The 19,769-nt window shown below is 38.5% G+C and overlaps 1 protein-coding gene across 2 annotated transcripts in view; it reads right to left on the minus strand.

The window, feature by feature from the left end:
- Positions 1 to 11,616, minus strand: part of PHF3 (PHD finger protein 3) — a 49,369-nt gene extending 37,753 nt beyond the window's left edge. The window contains exons 1-2 of one of the 2 annotated variants that reach the window (XM_088162234.1): positions 11,484 to 11,537; positions 2,041 to 2,309 (exon numbers count right to left, since the gene is read on the minus strand). In XM_088162234.1, the coding sequence (XP_088018360.1) occupies positions 2,041 to 2,284 (244 nt within the window). In that variant the 5' untranslated portion in view covers positions 2,285 to 2,309; positions 11,484 to 11,537. Of the gene's footprint in view, positions 1 to 2,040; positions 2,310 to 11,483 lie in introns of both variants that reach the window. The other variant, XM_014888861.2, reaches the window with a different exon arrangement.
- Between the last annotated feature and the right edge of the window lie 8,153 nt (positions 11,617 to 19,769).

Below are 19,769 nucleotides of genomic sequence, written 5' to 3' on the forward strand. Positions count from 1 at the left end.
AATCTCCATGAGCACTTTGCTCCTTTTCTTAAATTGTTTAATAGTCTAGGCATGGGTTATGTAAAATATAGACTATATTAGAGCAAGTTTTGTCACAAGAGTTATGCTTTTTTACTTTTTAGACAAATTGAAGCTGATGTACAGATGCGCTTCCACCTAAACTGGGAAAAATAGCTTTTGCATGGCTTAATTCATATGAAGGGTACTATCATCCTGAATAACCACATTCTCACCAGCAGACTACAACAGCAGTGTTAGATCAGCAATAGTGTCAGACAAATCAAATAAATCACTTTTTTCAAGGAAAAAAAACAAGCAAAGAAACTGTACTTCAAACTGATACTCATTACTCTTTAGTAAAAATTTGTAAGTGCATGTCACAAAAAGGACAATTCTCATCAAGACCGACAAAGAACAAGCAACAACAAGAACATCTGATGTTCTTTTGGACACCTACATTAATTCTAAACTACACATTTTAATTTCTTTACTGAAATATGGCTCTATTGGTGCTTTCAGATTTAACAAAAAATTAAATTCAACAAAATAATAAATTCATAAACTCGGCATAAATCAAATCAGCTTTGAATCCCTTAGTCTTCTGACAGCTTGAAATAGCAGCCTCCAAGTAAATGCATTAGCTCACTCATTTTTAAGGATCTTAAAACAAATTGTAAATATTTAAGTAATAATTGTTGCACTATAATTGTTGAGTAATAATTGTTGCACTACTGATCACTCTCAGGAAAAATACAAGCCAGGAAGCACCTGGAAGTTTTCTCCATAACTTCCAAAATATCCAGCTGTACCCTGTGAGTTAATCCAAAATTTTAAATGCAGTACAGGTTTACTGGAGGATGGATAGGATGCAGTATAACAAAAGAATTTGCAAGTGAGGTGGAATTTGGCTTAGTTGTGTACATTATACAGTCTTGTGCATATTAAGAGGGATACGATTTTTGTCTGGCAGGTTACAAACAAAAATGCTTAAGAATACAGATTATTGCAAGAGTAAACAAAAGCATTAAGGATTGCCTCAGAAACATTCTTCCGAAGCAGGAAAAAAATGCCAAATATCTTGTTTTGGCTTGATAGCTCACTTTTTCGTTGCCTTAATCAATATAATCTTTCATTTAAAGTTTCCCATGATGCAATACTACCTAATTCAATGAAGATGGAAATTTAGTCTGTTAGTAACAGTAAAATATATATTATATAAGGAAATTATAGATTTTCAGAAACAGTTCATAAAACTTCCTCAAAAAAATTAAACATTGATGTAATCATGTAACTGCATTAATCTACAACACTTTTCAGTAATAAAGCTAAAAAATTATGTTTTTTAAACTGCCAGTCAAATAAAGAACACTACTAAGAACAGAGTATATTTTTGTCTTTTGCATCAAATTCAGTGTAATTATTCTAACTCTTCATAAATATTAATTTTAGGGATTGTATCATCCTTTTTCAATTTTTAATCTTCTGAAATTACTCAATAAATTCTGAGATTATTTTTATTTATCTTTGCTCTAAATTGTTTCCAAATCAGGTATTCCAAACAGGAAAAAAAAAATTTATTATCATTCCAGGGTCTTGAAGCCAACCAAAGCAAAACACCCAGAATCAGCTCAGTGCCAGAAGGCCTAGCACTAACAGAATAACCCTGAGGTCAGAGCAGTAATTTCTACAACTCTCCTGCTCCTACTGCTAATCCCGAAATACGGTATTTTTTTAAACCAACCGGTGACTTCAGTGATCAGGCACAGTACCTACACTAAAAAAATTGTTACTTTCATTGGGAGTAATTGAAAGACAAAGCCTAGGCTATTTCCAGTCCACATAAGGAGTTTTCCTCTATTGTTACACTACAAAATTAAAAAGACCTGCACATCGTTTACGTGCCAGGCATGTATAAAGTGCATCGAAAAAGGGCAGCAAGGTGACAGAAATCCCAACTTATTAATTCTACTTATGAAAAAGGGTTGGTACTAGAGTGAAACTGTATTTTAAATTGTAATCTTAAAAAATTGTAAGATTTACCTGTAGAACAAGGCATCTGGAAATTGGGGTCATTGCTATCCAAAACAGGCAAACAGAACTGGGCACTTGCAGATCCTAGCATAGGATCCTTATCGCTGAGCATGTTCTTCAGCGAATCCTCTAAGACACTTTGACTTGTACTAAAATCCTCACAGACTTCATTCTCCAGGTTGGATTCTAGAAATAGGGCATCATCTAAGTGTTCAGTAGGAATTAAATGGCTAAATGTATCAACTATATCCATGAAGACTCCTGTGTGTCTTTCAGCCCTATAGAAAGACAAAAAAAATACCATAAGAAAATAAGCTACAAATTGTAAAACACCTAAGACACCAGCAAATTTTTTGGCTGTTGTGTTTTATAAAGAATGCTTAAGATATTTCAGAATTATAAAAAATAAATAAAAAACTGCTTAAGGCTTAGTATGGCCCACTGCATAACTAAAAATCAATACCCTGACTATTTTTAAAAGAAATTCCACGCTAATCTAATTCCATGATACTTCTATCAGTATCCCAGTGCTGACATTTCTACAAAGTGTATATAACAAAGGTAACTAAACAATTCCCTTCTAAAATTTGTTTAAACCATAACCAACCCAAAGGGTTAGGACACCAGAGGAGGAGGATATCAAGACCAAGTGAACCTGGAGATAGCAGCACTGTGAGCATGATTCTTCCTTTATTTAAAAGTATAAATGTGAGGTCAGCCTCCACTAACATCAATGGAGCTGAGAAGATTCCAGAGCCTGCCATACTACTAATACATACTAATGAGAAGAACTATGTTGCTGTTCAAAGAGCAGCTACCAAGGATACTACATAGCGGGTTAGTATTTTTAAACAGCAAGGTTTTATTGCTATCATTATTATTATATTTATTGCTATTATTTTTCACCAATCAATACAGTCAATAAAATTAGAAAAGTTTTATATGAAAATCTGATCTCAATCAAGTACATGAGAATTCTGAACTGGTATCAAAAGGAGAAGCCTTTTGAACTTTAATTTTGAAGAAGTTTAGGTGAACTTCTAGAAGTCTACCTAAGGAATTGTACACCAAGATGGCAACTGCATTTCACAAGGAATTCTTTATTTTCTAGATCTTCTTTGCAATGCAGCACAAGTGCAACTACTGAAGCAGAGACTTAACTAATAAGTATGTATAACTAAACAACAGAATGGAAAAAAGTCATTAAAATATTTCTTTGGAGGTTTTGCTTTAGCATACACTCAAAGTGGAAAAAGATAACTGCAATAAATACAGACAGGTATGGAAAATGGCAGTGTACTACTGCCTGGCTTAATTTGGCATACAGGATAGTCTGAAAGGCCAGTTTTTGGCACACAAAGCTGTTAAAGCTTTTGGAAACAGCAAAGGGACACAAATACTTTCCTGCTCCTTCTTTCATCATCCTCCTCCCACATGAGACTTGTTTGTTTAAAGAATGAACACACTAATTAAAGGAAAATGACAAGTGAGAATTGGAGTTTGCAGTGCTTGAATTACTTCTAGATGGCTATTCCAGCAACCTCCCAGTAAATAAATCCAGTACTTACTCATGCTTAATAGAACATTAAGTATGCTTCCTTAGACATATTAACGGGGCATTTCTGTTTCAGCAATCAACTGGGAATATCCTAGAGAGATACATGTAAGGGCTCTACTGCAATTTCAACCCTCTTTATGCTATTTACTTTATTTCACAAATTTACAAACACTACAGGTTTAACATCAACAGTGTTTCATTTTGTTTGGGTGGGATTTCTTAAGGTTTGGGTTTTTTTGTTTGTGGGGTTTTGTTAGGTTTTGGGTTCTTGGGGTTTTATTTTCAAACATGCCAGTCTTCCTTCTCCCATAGGGCAGCTCAGAAGAAAGCAACGATCAGGTATGGCACTGTGTCTCTGCAGAGCATGCTATCTTCCCAATTTCTACACACTAACCACAACAAACCGGTCTAAAATACAATAGGTCCTACCAAGCAGCCAGCAAGAAGGAAAGTGCTTTTCATGCAAATCACGTGAATTTAGTAAAGAGGTAATAGACTTCAGCAGCAAGTCATAATTTGAAAGCTCCCTCACCGAAAAAATGGACTGCTTTTATCAAGCACTGCAGTGCATCTACATATACACCACACCAACTAGAACCTAGAGCAGCCAACATTGCTTCTGAAGTTCCAAATCAGGCAACAAATGAAGAAGCAAACTAATGGAATAAGTACTATGCTGCACTGCATATTCCGTTTTTATTATTATACCAAGTAGTTTCAACAATCTGATACTACACAGGATAAACTGCAAGAGATGCAGTGGCTCCAAGTAAGAAAATAATTACAAATGCCCCAGTACAGTACTTTAAAGCACCTTCCTGTAATGACAGGTGTTTTTTTTTCACAAGAGCCATTCAGAACTCTAAATGCACTGACAAGTAACTGTCAAAGCAACTATACACGCAGTGGCCACAGACACCTTCCATGAGACCTAAGTAGCTAGCAGAGAAAATTCAAGAGAAATTTTACTGAAAGCTTTATTGCTGGAGCATAAGCCTATGATCAAGTATAAATTCTACCCAAATTTTGCAACAAGAAGTCAAGGGGCTTGCATAAAGATATTCGTACCACAAAATCTAATCTTAAATAATTTGTTCTACCATTTTTAAAACAGAAAGCTTATGCCAGCAAAACAAATCAAAATTTTGCTTTACCTAGTTCAAAAAAATCACTCTGCAATTCTTTTCATAATTTATACACTACTAAACTATTTTTAAAAATTATTTGTAACATTACTAGATTAACTATCATAAGAAGTGTAGAATCTGTGGGACTAGGGATGAAAGATAAATTTCTTTAGCTAGACAGCTGTTAAAAACAGTTGCTGCAAGAAAAAATAAAACTTCCCTTGCACAATGCCTTAACTGCATGAATTTTGAACAGTTTATTTTGCATTTGAAACATTATGAACATCAGGAAACATAGCCAGAGGTACAGGTAAAATCACCGTTAATATTTTCTTGCTCAATTATTTTCAAAGATAATCCTAACCCCTCAAAGGAAGAATGCATTACTCCACTGGAACACAGCTGTGTCCTCCACTTGAACCCTAGCAGCCAGTGCCTGGCAAGGCTCCCAGCAGATGCGCACATACCAAGCACACTCCCATCACACAGTAATTCACAAGTGCTTTCCCCCTGGGTAGCTAATCAGAAACAACAGAATATGAAAAGTATTGTGCAAGCAGAACCAGTGAGGAGTGCTCATAAATGAGGCAAAGGAGCAAGTCCCATCCAGGCTCAGTGAAACTCCTCCCGCCCACTGGCTCCTGGAGCATCAAGGCATTTACTGAGACTGCTATAGCACAGCAACATACAGGAGGAGTCTGGGTAGAAGAGATCATCATCAAGAAAAGCTTGAACAACAGAGGGCATTCTCCTTAGTTTACTAAATACATTTTCTTACACTTTTGAAAATTATTTAATTGTATCAGCCTCTCCACTGAAAAAACAGAAGCAATAATTACAGAACTAACATTGCAACAATTACAAAGTAACTCACCAACTAACGTGTCATTAAATAATCCAACACTATAAACAAACCTGTGAGAAACCACTACAGTCAAGTAAGACTTCCAGAATTTCTCCCACGTTATGTTTACCATAAAATTTCTTCACGCTCTCAACATTGTTTCCTTTTACAGTCTGAGTCTTTCAGAATTAAAAAAATAATTTCTTCCACTGCTGAATTAGTTTATAAAGCAGGTATGCCTAATATTGCCTCAAATCCCAACAAATCTGCTATGAAATAAACACACTGTAGGATCTGCCATCGCAGATTTTTATCTTCTCCTCATTTACCATATTTTCATTACATCTTTAACAGTTCTACATGACTTTCTAAAATTAAAAGGTAAATAGCCAGAATGATCACTTGCTAAGAAAATGAACTGAGATCTCAAACAAGCATATCCTTCCTAACTAATCTCAGAAGGGAAGGAAGACTAGAAACTGGACAAGAGATGCTGCTCATCTTTAAGCTTTTTCATTGCTTAGTTTGTCTACGAAAGAGGCAAAGAATTACTTCAGTTCCTGTTACATTTTCTTAATCACAACAGAGAAGAATAATTTACTGGAGATCGACAATTGCATCCACATGTTTCTACCATCTTATCTAAAATCTACCTCAGGCAGGAGCGACTACAATTTGCATTTACCACCAAGCATTCCTTGTGTTTTTTAGCTGATGGACAGTACAAGCATACCCTTGACTGCATTTTAAATTGCTTCCATTAAACATCAGCATGTGAAAGTGTTTCAACTACATATTTGGATATATTAGATATATCTGTCTTGATATTTTTTCTATATTTTCCTTTACATTAATTTTGTTCATTTTTACAGTACTCCTACATCATTTATTTTACTAAGCAAATGTTAGGCTTCACTGTAATTACTCTCTTTCCTTCCCTCTCTGGCCAGGGGATGAATTTAGTCCACCAGTTTACCTTTTAAACTTGACTTTAATATTTTAGCTTATATTTTAAAGTTAGTAACATAAAATAGAAGCTCCTGTATGTTTAATAATTGCCAATTTAAAAATAAATCTGGCTTATAAAAATCGTCAGCAGTTGGATTTAAAAAAAAAAAAATATTTCAATGAAGAAATTTTACCAAAAAAGAATTGCCTGAGTTGGGAACAAGGAGAGGCAAAAACCTGAGGGAACCTAACAAAGCAAAAAATAAAAAAAATCCAGCCCAACCTCACACCGCTTATTTAGGATATTCAAAATACCAGATGTTGAATAGCCTATCTGCTTTATTGACCTGCCTGAGTGAGTTTGAAACTGCTGAAGGTAGCATACCAATACTACAATTCCTTCCATTTCACTGAAGTACCTTTTTGAATAGCGTCTGTCACTTCCAATTCGCTGAATCTGTCCAGTGCTTTTAGAAGCTTTTGTACTTCTAGTTATTGACTGGACTATGTGGGAGACATTGCAATGTTCAAAATACAAGACTTGGTCTCTGGACCTTTTGCTTATGCACACCAAACAACTAACAGCAAGCACTAATCATAACAACTGTAACAAATTCCATTAAAAAGATCCACATTATGTTTATTTCTTCAAGTAGTAAACTCTGGTAGGAGAGTAAACAACAGGAACAAGTTATTTGGATGACTATCACCTTAGATGTCAAAATAAATAGTAAAAGCTGACTCAGCACTGTTACAGAAGAATCACTAAGCAACAATAACAAAAACTTTTCCTCAAAAGCAGGGAACTGCATCTTAAGTGGCATGCAATTCAGGCAATAACACAGCTTAAAAAATAAAAATCCCTTACTCATGCTGTGTGGCAACTACTGTATCCAAAAGGGCCTCTCAGTGTATCTACCTTTGTTCACTGGAGCTGGGATGTCAGACCACCACATGGGCTCACTGATACCTTGACACTTAAAACCCACCTACCAGTGTTACCTCAAAGCCCTGATGTATGTTTTACTACCATCCTCCTCCCCCGTCCTACACAAACGTTAAAGTTTAAGCTCTCAAATACTGAATTGAAAATTAACGCTAAGTTGCCATGTATCCGTGCTGCCATGCTTTAAGCACTAAAAGCTGCATGCGTTATGTTCATGCATATTACAGCATCAAAAGCCAAAACAGAGAGCCATGTCTTCTGCAGCAAGTGATTTTACCCAAGAGCATTTAGAGTCCAAACACATCATGGGATTAAAGAGAAAATCAGTATCAGACAGTGCATCAGAGCTAGTGCCAGTAAGAAGACATCAACTTGACAACTTTTTGGTGAATTTACAACTCTCACACGAATGCACTTTCTACTCTGGTTCATATTGGCTCAAATCTCATCATCTGGGGCAGTCTTCAAGAATTAAATCAACTCACAAAATATTTTTGACAGAACAAGCAATGTGATTCACCAGCATATGAACAGCCATCTAGCCACAAAAACTGTTTGGAACTGTTAAAAGAATATTTCAGTGCATTTTCTCAAAAAAAGGCAGAGTCAACACTTGTATAGAATATGGTTTACTGAGCTTTAGTCTTTAAGCATCGTCAAATTTGACCTTCCATATTCACTTAGCTCCCAAAACACAGGACACTGGCAAAAATATGCCTAACAGGAACATGTATGCAAATAGGTTTACTTGAATTATCAATACTGCTGTAAAGGAGGGCCAGGTACACTCACTGACAAACTTATCCACCAAAACATCAACCCATTTAGGTATCCATACGCCACGTGTTCCCTTATGTAAATCCCCTACTAATTATTTATTAATTTAATCCCTCATTTAAAATTTAAGATCGAGCTTTTAGTGCCATCAAAACAAAGCCTTGCTAAAGATCAAAAAAGCAAGAAATGTAAATCTGAGCATTTCATTAATTGTTAATCTCTTCTATACTATTTTTTTTCTTGTCTACCTCTGTCTTCAGACACCAACTGACACAAACCCCTTGCAACTAAAATCTCAACGCACATAATAAATAACAATCACCTCTCAAAACCTATCTAGAATCTAAAGTTATGTGCTGCTCAATGACAGAGCAGACATCTTACTACTTGCTATCATGGTATTTAAGAGAGCAGACAGCTCAAGATACTTGTTTTATTAAACCTTCCCTATTCAAAACTCATTCAAGAGCCGTTGGTGTATGTCAGTGTGTACCTCAGTGAACAGAAAGGAAAAGTAAATTTTAAACAAAGGATTTAATTAGAAGACAAAGAAATGCAGAAAGAATAGAGAAACCTTTACTTAATCATGCAATATCAAACTGTATCATTGAAAACCATGTTAACTGTTATGTTTTGAACAGTATAACCTCTCCTCAAAAAAAAAAAAAAAACCTCTCACCCTCAGTTATGTCAAAAAACATCTTCACAGTGTGAAATGTGAAGTATGTAAATGTAAAATGCAAAGTTTTTACAGTGTGAAACATTAAGTACTCTGTCTTTCTTTGCTGGACTGTCCCCCCAGTGAATACTCCCGAATACCATTAAAATTAGGCATAATCAAAGATCATACATAATTTTATGAATCTCTCCATTGCTGTATATACCTTGGGAATTTGTAAGCTCACTACCAAGAGACATTTCACTGAAAAGAAAAAGATGAGGAGAGATTATATTTCGATCACTACTGCTATTCTCTTGAACTCTTCCACCCTCAGGTTTCTCAACACTGTTTCAAGTATTTTCAGCTGGAACATAGTATAAAATGCTAAACTGTGTAACAGGTTACACTGATTATTTGTCAGTCAAGGAGAGAATATTTTCATTTGCAATACGTTTTGAATTTATCAGTGTCTCTTTCATAATGATTCATTTGGAAACACCTATTAGAATTAGAGTTTGTTGGGATTTTCATTAGCAATAGTTAAAAGCTTAATGGCTAAGCCTTGTGAAGTTTTTCATAGAAATATGCCATTCATCACGTAGCTATATTGACACCACTCTGAAGGAAGTGACAAACTCTCTGTATTTTTCACTTTTTGCTTCTATAGAATGAACTCTCATACCCCAATTCAGTGAACTTCATCATTGCTAGTTCATAGTATTACCTTTCAAAAATATGCCCTTACCATAAAAAGACAAGTTTTAATATAATATGGCTTTCCCTTTAAAGCTTGGATTTAACAATATTTCGGTTGTCCAGCAAAAATTAATGGAAAAAAATGTAAATAAACACTAAAAAAAATTCATCAGCTTAACTCTTAGCACAACACAAATGGTAGAGGTAAACCTCTTTTTAAGAGGGAGGTTGCAGAAATACAGTAGGTAAGAATTTTTAGAGTTTCTGTTTTCCTTAAAGCACCTTACCACTGCGTTGTATTACGTCAGCTGTGTTGAATTAAATCTAGCCAACATGGTTTGTAGTTAGGTGCCTTTTCAGTTTGAAAATGTAAAATGAACATAAAAATTAAATTACTAACAGGCAACAATAGCTGAAAAAAAAAGTAGGTGTTCAGAATTCCATATTTATATGCACAATCTTTAAAGCTAACTATAGAAATTAAAAGCAGAAGCTATTTGTTACAGTAAAGAAGAAACGTTTCATTGCAGGATACACACTAAGTCTAAACATCAGTGGAATTATTCCAAGAAATAAAAAACCCACGTTTTCAAGGGCTTCCTTACATTGTGTCCCAAACCATAACAGATTAATTTATTAAGCAAAACAAACAATGAATTAGTAGTGTTAAACAGATGCCATATGTTTACCATCCTTACATTTAATTCTAAAATATTTTCACTATTTAGCAACACTAGCATTCATTTTGATAAAAATAAATGTATAAATATTACACAAGGAATTAATAAATACGTAAAAGACACAACTACAATTTGCAAGGTATAGCTCCTGTCACACCCCATTCCTGTCTTTGCTTACTGGATTTTACGCTTCACTCTATAGGTTATTTTTACTAACTTAAACTACGCCGCAGAGTGCTTTCATCCAAACTCTCCCCGCATGGCTCTAACAGGTCTCCGTTGTGCACATCGTACAGCATCAACACTCGCAATCACATGAACGACAGCTCTTCTAATGCCTGAGAGTTATTATTTGCATTCCAGTAGCAAGCAATAAACGCACTGTTTCAGAAAGAGCACCTCATCCCAGATTATGATCTGGAAATACCACCAGGCCACTGAATCCCACAGCACTGCTGATGGACACATTCCTACAGTGGGTATTATACACAGGAGTTGAACACAGAAATTGTTTGTGATGCTAAGTTTAAGAGACGGGAGGAGGCGCCCGGACAGGTCAGATCAAGAGCAAGACCAGCAGGGTCTGAATTGGCAATTGTTTCTCTGGTTTGTATAGGACAACAAGGCATCGGCGGCTCAAGGGGTGAGAAGAGATAAACACAGAAGAATCAAAACGTAGCAACTGCAGGGCAGGGAAGGCGATGCGTGAGAGATATCTGTAGCAACACGACTTCAGGCCAGAAGCCTGCGGCACGGTCCCGCACGGACACGGGGCGGGAGCGGCCACCGCAGGCAGCGAGGCCGGGGCCAGAGCGCCATGTCAGGTGGCCGGGCCAGGAGCCCGGGCCCGGCCGGCTCGGGGCCCGCAGCCTCCGCAACAACCGCGCCGGGGCCGCACCGGGCAGAGCGGGGCGGCCGGGGAGCACCCCTGGTAGCGCCCCGGGGCCCGCGGCCGGACTGCAGGTCGCCTGCGCCCAAGAGCGCACAACCCGTGCCGCGGCCCCGCGGTGGAAACAACCGCGTCCCGCCGGGCCGCCCCTCGCCACCCGGCCGGGCCTGGCCGGCACAGGCCGCGGCTCCGCCGCCGCAGGCCCGGCCCAGCCCTGCCCGGCCCGGAGAAGGCTGGGGGAGGCCGCGCAGCGCAGCGGGGTCCTCCACCTCCGCTCCTGCCCTCCCTACCTGCCCCGGTCGCTGCCGCAGCCCGCAATAACTCACCCGCTCCGCCGCCCAGCGCTGCCCCGCGGCCGCGGGGAAAGGGACGCGGCGGCCGCGCCAAAGGGAAGGAGGGCGGCGCGCGCAGCTCTGCGGGGGCGCGCGCGGGCTGCCCCCGCCCAGGTGGTCGCGCCCGGCTCGGCCCGGCCCGGTGGCGGCCGCGTGCCCGCTGCCCCGCCGGTGCGCGCCCCCGCGGCGTCCGGAGCGCCGGGCCAGGCCGCTCACGTGACGGCACTGTTGGAGGGAAGGGATGGGGGCGGGAGGGGGCGCGCGCGCTGCGCAGGCGCCGAGCGGGAGGGGCCGGGGGCGCGGGGCGGGGCAGAGCCGAGGCTCAGGCCGGGCCGGGATGAGCTGTGCCGGTGGCACCGGCCCGGACGGGCTCCGGAGAGATTCTCCTCGGCGGAACCGGCCCTCATGGCTGAGCTGGGGGTGTCCTGGGCACCCTCGCTGAAGTCGGGGGCCGCAACATCTTTAGGCGCCCGGTGGGAACGGCGGGCCCGGCCCGGCCCACGGGAGGGGGAGATGGAAGGCGGCCGGGAGGCTCCGCGGGTTTTCCCGTAAGGCCTTGGCTGAGGACACACATGGTGTGACTGGTGCGTGTGTAATGATGTGGCTTTTTGTCGTCGGAGAGCAGCTGCCACCCCTCTCCTCGGTGCAGCCCGCGTTACACAACCTGCTTGTTGATCTGTACTGTGCGCCGGCGGCCGCGGGCAGATTCCTGCAGCTCCCGGTGTGCCAGGCTCCTCGGTTGCTATATGTCGGACAGAAAAGTCTCCGCAGTCGGTCGGTCCTGGGCAGACATGTTTCATGCTGCCTGTTGGTGCAGGCGCGTTTTCGCCTGCTCTTTTCCTGGTAACAGTTTCTGCATGTGCGCTGCAGGACCTGTGGCGCACCATCACACGAATCGCCACCTAAGCGGCTGTCGCCGTGTGTGTTTGTCCGGACATCAGAACCTGGAGTGATTTGGTCTTCACGTAATGATACCAAAGAGCAGGACTGTCTTTCCTAATTTATGTTCCAGCATTAGCTGAATGCAGCATTCGTTACGCTGCTTGCAGTTCTGATGGCTGCCATAAAGTGCCGTGCAGGCTGGTTCTTGCATATACCAAGTTTCAACACCTCCAAAAGAGAAACTGATTCTTAATATTTCTAAAAATCGAATTTGGAATTCTCTTATGTATTACTATATTAACGCTGCCTTTACATATTCCTAGTATTTTGTAATGAAATACAAACATGATGTAAGGACAAAAAAAATTGATTGTGTTTCCTGTAGTTTCCTTTTTTTTTCGATTTTGTTTTGAGTCTTCGAGATTGTATTCTCTAGGGCTTTCTGTGGTGCCCTGAAGGCTGAAATACATTAAATGCTTCTCTTGCTACCATGACACTAAGAAAGGAAGCATTAAACTGAAGGCATGGTAACACAGCAATATTTACAGGCACTACACGTGGTATTTGCAACAAAACAGTTTTGAAGCAGAGCAGTTTTTAACCTATTCAACATTTTTTTTCTCCCTGCCCTTCCAAAGTTACAGTTATGCACAGTACCACAAGTTAGTTTTCTCCAGTTTTCTTCCTGTACTTTCCCAGTTTCAGAAAGTCTCTCTCCTTTCTAAAGCAAGCAACTTAAAAAAAAAAACAAAACAAAACAAAACAATGATGGCACAGAACTGAGCTACTGGGCCAGTTGCACTAATTTCTTCAAAGGCTGTTTAGACAAGGAACTTTCAACAAGGTGCTAACTCTCTGAAATATTGTTGATACTATAAAAAGAAATGAAATTACTTTCTGAAGCAAAATTCAGTTAAACAGAATTTGCATTGCAGAATTTTTCCAGCATTCAGCCCCTTTGATTTCATTTCTTTTGACATAAGCAGCAGGGAAAGCATTGCTGGTAATCTGATTATTGTTTATTGCTCTATTCAGTTTTTTCTTTACACTGTCAAAAGTCACATAGTTTCAGTGACCCATCTCAGTTTAATAGAGTACGTGCAGTTTTCTTTTGCAGTGACCACACTGTGCCACTCCCTTTATGTAATGAACTTGACCATCTGTAGCACCTATGTTGTAGTTTAGCATAAAACTAAAGAGCACCCTAGTAGCAAATTTCATAGGTATTACAGAGGCCTTTGTATATAGTGACACACCAGGTGGACACAATTACAGCTGCACCATATGCTATCTTTCCTAAGAATATTTTTATCATGTAATCCCTTTATACATGAGCTACTTGGTAGTAGTCCAGATCTTGGACTACTTGTAAGTTGCAAGTTGTTTCCATTGAAAAGCAATCTATTTATTTTCAGTCTCCTAGTGCCTTGAACACAAGAAAAAGCAGCAGAAGCAATTTCTTTGCTTATAGTTCCAAGTCTCTATTTAGCCACAACTCTTCCCAAGAGGTTCATGCATGATATTCCTTATAGTCTTTCCATGTTTTTTGTTCTAAATGGAATTTTTGAAAATATGTTCTATGCAGTCAGATTATGATCAGTCTTAAACATGGCTTGTTTTTGAGTGTTACTTACTAGTTCTTTGGTTTTCAAAATGTGGAAAGGAGTTAGATTGCTCCATATGCTTATCTGGATAAAGAATGTATTGGGTATGGTGGTGGACAAACAGGTTTTCTCCCCTACTGTAGAGCAGTATTTGCTACTGTCAAAAAGCTGAGATATGTTACAGCGGTAGACCATTAACTATTCAAACAATGTCTTGCAGGAATATCTTTCTTTTGTTTACAAGATACTTGATTTAAATTATTTTAAAACCCAAGTGCTGCATTTATTTTGTAAATTGCGTGACTTAAAATGTCATAGAAAGCAGAGTTAGACTTCTGAAATAAATTGAGGTGTATGTACTACAGCACCAGTTGCATTTATCTGCTGAATTTACAATATTGAACAAGCTCATTTTTTTCTGACTATTTTCTGAAAGAGTCAGAAATACTAACTACATTGGCACCCCCTAATAATTAGATAACTGCTTTTCGTAGCACACTTGCCATGATTTTTCTCAGGATGAACAGCAGACGCTCTTCCCACAATACCTGGGACTTGCCAATATCACTAGTTCAGGAGGCTCCATGGTTAGCTTCTTTGAAGTCTATTGTAAGTTATTGTGAATTTATCTTTAGCAGAATTTAAAACTGTTAGTTCCTCAGATCTTTTCTATTTCTTGTGTAATAGGAACTGATTTTTTCAAATACAGAACAATAACAGCCAACAATCTAAAATTTTCTACTCCCATAGTGGAAATCCACATATTTTTATTAAGAATATCTGATTTGACACTATTTTCCCTTTAATTTCCCACCTCCTCCTTGCTTTAGTTAGTACAGGAACAGTAACATGTGCCCCTTACCCACTTTTCACCAAATTTGTGACATGATCATTCTCTTTCCCCACAAAAAGACTCATTAGCAGCTGCTGGTTGTTGGATCTAACAGAAGTTACATGTCCTACTCTAGAAAGCAGCAGAAAAACATTCAGTTCCACAGGTGAAAGGGACTGAGGCTTTTTAAATTAACCATACAGCTGAGTGGACAAAGGCAAAGGTCTGAAGACAAAGGATGTTTAGCCATTGATTTTATGACTAAGGGTAGATTTTTGTAGAGGTAAAAAGTGTAGAAGCTAAAAGCTATTAATAATTACCCTATGGATTACAAAGATTCAGGATCAAAAAAAGACATTTTATCCCAGAAAATAAGACATAGTTGCAGTTATATGCAGAAATTGGTGTAAAACAAGAAAAAAAAAGCTTGAATGAAGTTTTTAATGCTAGAGGAAAGAAAACTTTGATAACCAGCACAAAATATGACTTTGATACTTACATCCCAAACTGATTTGGGTGGTTGTCTAATGGAACTGCTGCTGGTTATGAATTCTCTGAATATCTGAGATTTCACTCCAGTACTATTTAACATTAAGTTTTATCTTCTGTGAAGGCAATCATATGGTAGTCTGTATCCAGTTCCCCAGTACATGAAAATATTGACAAACTGGAATGAACCCTGGTGGAGGGTCACTGAGATTATTACAGGCTTGGAGCATGAAGTATATTCTGCTTCTTCACGCTTGTGATGAGACCGAGGAGGGAAATGTCCTCTCTCTCAGTTACCTAGCAGATGAATGTAGAGAGGAAGAGACAGATTGTCTTGGAAGTCACAGTGAAAAAATGGGAAATTGCATCTGTGAAGATTCTGAATAGCTCCCAAAGGAAGAGTTTTCAGCTGGGGGGCAGATACTGGGAAGGAGCTGTTATCTCTATCCTTGAACATATTAAAAACCTGACTAGATAGGCTTCTAAATAATTTTAATTATTTAATTATTATTTAATTATGAAGTTATCCCTGCTTTGAGCACGGTGTTGGACTAGATCACCTTCTAATGTTTTGTCCAATCTAAATAACTCTATATATTAAATGGCACAATTAGGGGATTTCCTTCAAAAATATCCTAATGCTTCAACCGAATAACATATGATAATTCTCTCAAATTCCCTTCCTGGACTTGGCTCAGAACTTCTTTCAAGGTAAAGGGCTTGCCATGCAATAGAACTTATTGAGACCCAACTTCAAAGTAGCATAAATACTCTGGTAGTGCTGAAAGACACTTGAGACAGGAATGTAAACATCAAGTGCTGTTGAACAGTACTTAATTTTTTCCAGTGAAGAAAACCAGGTAGCAATTAAGGAAGCCCAGAAAGGAGTTTTCATGAGAAGTAGACAAGTGAAATAGAAATGATCAAGAATTTCTGGACAGGGAAAACAGGAACAAAATAAGAAAGTCAAGAACTTGGGAGATAAAGACTTTCGATGTATGAAATAATCCTTATGCAGCAAAGGGCTAACTAAGATCAGGCAACTGAATGAAGTCTTAGAAGTAATAAAGGTAGTGACAAAAATAGGGGAAGTTTGCATGCTCTCCATCAGGCTAAGTCCCTTAACAATGCAAAGTGATTGGACAATGTCAAATTGTCTCACTGATTAGATTAAAATGGGAAATAGCCAGCAAGTGTCTGCCTAGAAAGTAGTCTGCCCATTAGCAAAATTCTGTCTGAATAAAGACATAGTGCAGAAACAGTCCATGCAGAGTGGCCTGAGGTAGCATCTGAGCTCATCAAGGATATATAGTTCCTGCCAGGTACCCATCCTCCATAGCATCCTACAAGGAACACCCAATTAGAAGGCAGGGAGAAGAATCCTGCTGTAGAAAACAATGGAGAGGAGAGTAAGGTAGCCCATCCCTGGGATAGACAGGGGACGTGTTCCTCTGGAAAACCTTGTATATCAAGTGTAAAGGGATGAGTGTACTTGCAGTATAAGTGAACTCCATGGTTTTGCACATCTGCTGTGTCCCTCTTGTCTTTATGTGCTTTTACTATGATGGACTGAAAGTTGTCATAGAGTTGAATTGAAATTTTAAAGGCAAGTTCAGGGTTTGCATGCCCAATCTAAAGACACACAGATTTATTGAGGAATTGAAGAAGACAAACTAAGATATGTGTAGCTTCATACTAGCACTGTGGAAGTGCATGACAATGCTGAGTGGCACTGCCCTGTCCAGATCCTATCGTAACTATGCTCCTACGAATGGGGAAGAAGAGTTGAACACCTGCAACTCTCGCTCCTTTAAAGTCCAAATGTAATTCAAGTTCTGTCTTCTTCAGAACAAGCGTCTGTGAAACTTGATGATAAAGTATGTGCAAATTTATAAGGATAAGAATCAGCTACTGCTGTTACTCCACCAATAAAGTGAGATTAAAACTCCAGCCCACTAGAAAATACCCATTCCATACACTTAGGTTTTGTTACAGACACAGGTTACATGGTATTGAAATTGAATGTCTTCTACTATATGAGTATTTCTGTCTTGAGCATTCCTATGTATTTAAACATTGGTATCTGATTTTCTTCAGCTACACTTCCAAGAATTCTCATTTGAATCAGAAATTGAAGCAGGCAACTTGATCTTCTGGCACTGTCCCTATCGTTTCTTGTCACACCACTATTTAAGCACTATTACCTCACAAGGAGGCTTTCCACCGATAAGGAACTTTTGTTATTGAGATAATTATCAATGCATTAGGATAGTATGTATCAAAATTAACAGCAGTCATGCAGGCAACCATCAAGACAAAAATAATGCTACTTGCTGTGTTTACATGTATCATAAACCCATATCAATATGAAAAATTCGGGTTATAATTGTCAATGGTTATTACACATTAAGAGCAGGGTATGTGGAGAGAAATACTTTACCTGACACTTTGAACTAATACTAACTTAAAGAAGTTGGGTGAAATTTATTTAACCTACCTGTGGATATCCATACTGCAAACTGAATTTGCCATCCCTTGCTCCCTTTACAGAACACACTCTAGTCTTTAGAGAGTTCTTCATCTAACCTATTTTAGATATCTCTTAGCATAGGAGATCTGGGACATATACCTAAGTGCAAAATTCCTTTCACTAAGAAATATATATTCCTTCAGTTAAGCCCCTCCCAACTATTAATAAACCTCACCAAATTTCAACCTGATTTGAGGAGCTGAATTCAACTCGTGAAGTATAACTGATTTTTTTTTTTTTACAATGGATTATACCAATACATACAAAAAGATAATAGTAATCTTCTTGGAACAACCTTATCTCTGGTTTGACAACTTTCCCAATAGTGACAGAAAATACTTGCTTGTTAATGACACAGCAAAATCCCAGCAAATATAAGATACTGTTTTGAGTACTCTTTCTCTCAGTAATTATTTAAATCATGTTGCACATATTAAAAAAAGAAAAAAAAAAGTGTTATTAATGCCACAGTCGAGCACTCAGATGCTTGAGAACAATTAGGGTGAGCTAATCTATGAACCCTCAGTCTGGCCCTCTCAAATACATTTATTTAATTACAGAATATTTTTATCCCCATCTCATTTGTAAGGATAAACAATGCTCACATAAATAAGCAGTACTTTACTACTTTTCTTACTACCAAAGATCTTAAGTCTAACCTTGGGCTCACCCTCAATACCAAATTACACATTTTCTCCTTGTTTCTTCTGCAATAATGCACATGGGTCTGATTACTTCAGAAATTACTGCCTATCTCCAGAACTACCCAACTAATATAAGAACTGGAATGTATTTTTATACACTGAGAACAAAAAACTGGGAGATTAGAAGTATTAATTAGTTTTGAGCAGTCTGAAGTGGTTCAGGACTGTTCAGAAACACTTCTACATAACTTCATGTATATTTAAGTACGGTATTTACAGACTTAAGTTGAAACTGACTTCTCAGCACTTCTGAGAATCAGATTCAAGGAAATCACATTCAATTTTATACCTAATTTTGGATTACCAGTAACAAAGTGCCTTGCTTAACTACCTTTCCTCCGGATTTTTAAGGGACCACATGACAGAACAATATAGGGTATTTCAGTTTTCTGCTGCACTAATTGCAAACTCTCACCTCATTTCCTAAGAACCTTTCTGTTAAATGCCAAGGAATCCTATAAATACTACCAGCATTTACAAGCCACATTACATAAGTGATTATGTCCACAGCACAAACCAGTCTAGCAGCTGATAGAAATGTACTACAACAAACCTCTTGAGGGGGCAAAACAGTTACACACTCATTCTAAGCATCCAAAATTAAATGTTACATTAAAGCCTGTCTTCCATGCCAAGCTCCCATTACTAACATGTTAGAGCTCTTAACTGAAACACAACCCTCCTTACCCATGATGAATTCTGTAAAGACAGAGCAAAATCTGATCTATGTAGAGAAATTGCATTAATAATTTTAAGTAAAAAAATTCCAGGCATTTTACTTATAGTTGTTTTACAGGCTTCTAATTTCAAGGGTGACCAAATCAGTTTTTTCAACTTGGATACTAATCTGTGCTAAACCAGTATTTACATCCATCAGCCCAGCAGATTTACAGAATTTGTTAAGATTTTGTCTTTGCCATTGTTCCTCTAATCTAGTCCATCTTGACAGCAGAAATATTGATGACTTTGGATGTCATAAGAGCTCATTTCTTCAGTCAAATGAAGCTGGATTCCATTAAACAAAATACCTTTTAAGCCATGCTCAGTTTCCAAAGGAAAGATGATCCAAAGTTTATTTTACTACTTTAAAGATTGTGCTATATAATATTAGGCATTTTAAAATCATTTTATAAATCGATGATTTATAAATCATCAATTTAAAGTGCTCTTTAAATGAAGGTTTAACTTCTCCAAAAGCAATCCTTCAGAAATCTCATTGACTGATACTGTGATCCCACC

The sequence above is a fragment of the Sturnus vulgaris genome, chromosome 3 (assembly GCF_052056855.1).
Source record: "Sturnus vulgaris isolate bStuVul1 chromosome 3, bStuVul1.hap1, whole genome shotgun sequence".
Lineage (NCBI taxonomy): Eukaryota > Metazoa > Chordata > Aves > Passeriformes > Sturnidae > Sturnus > Sturnus vulgaris.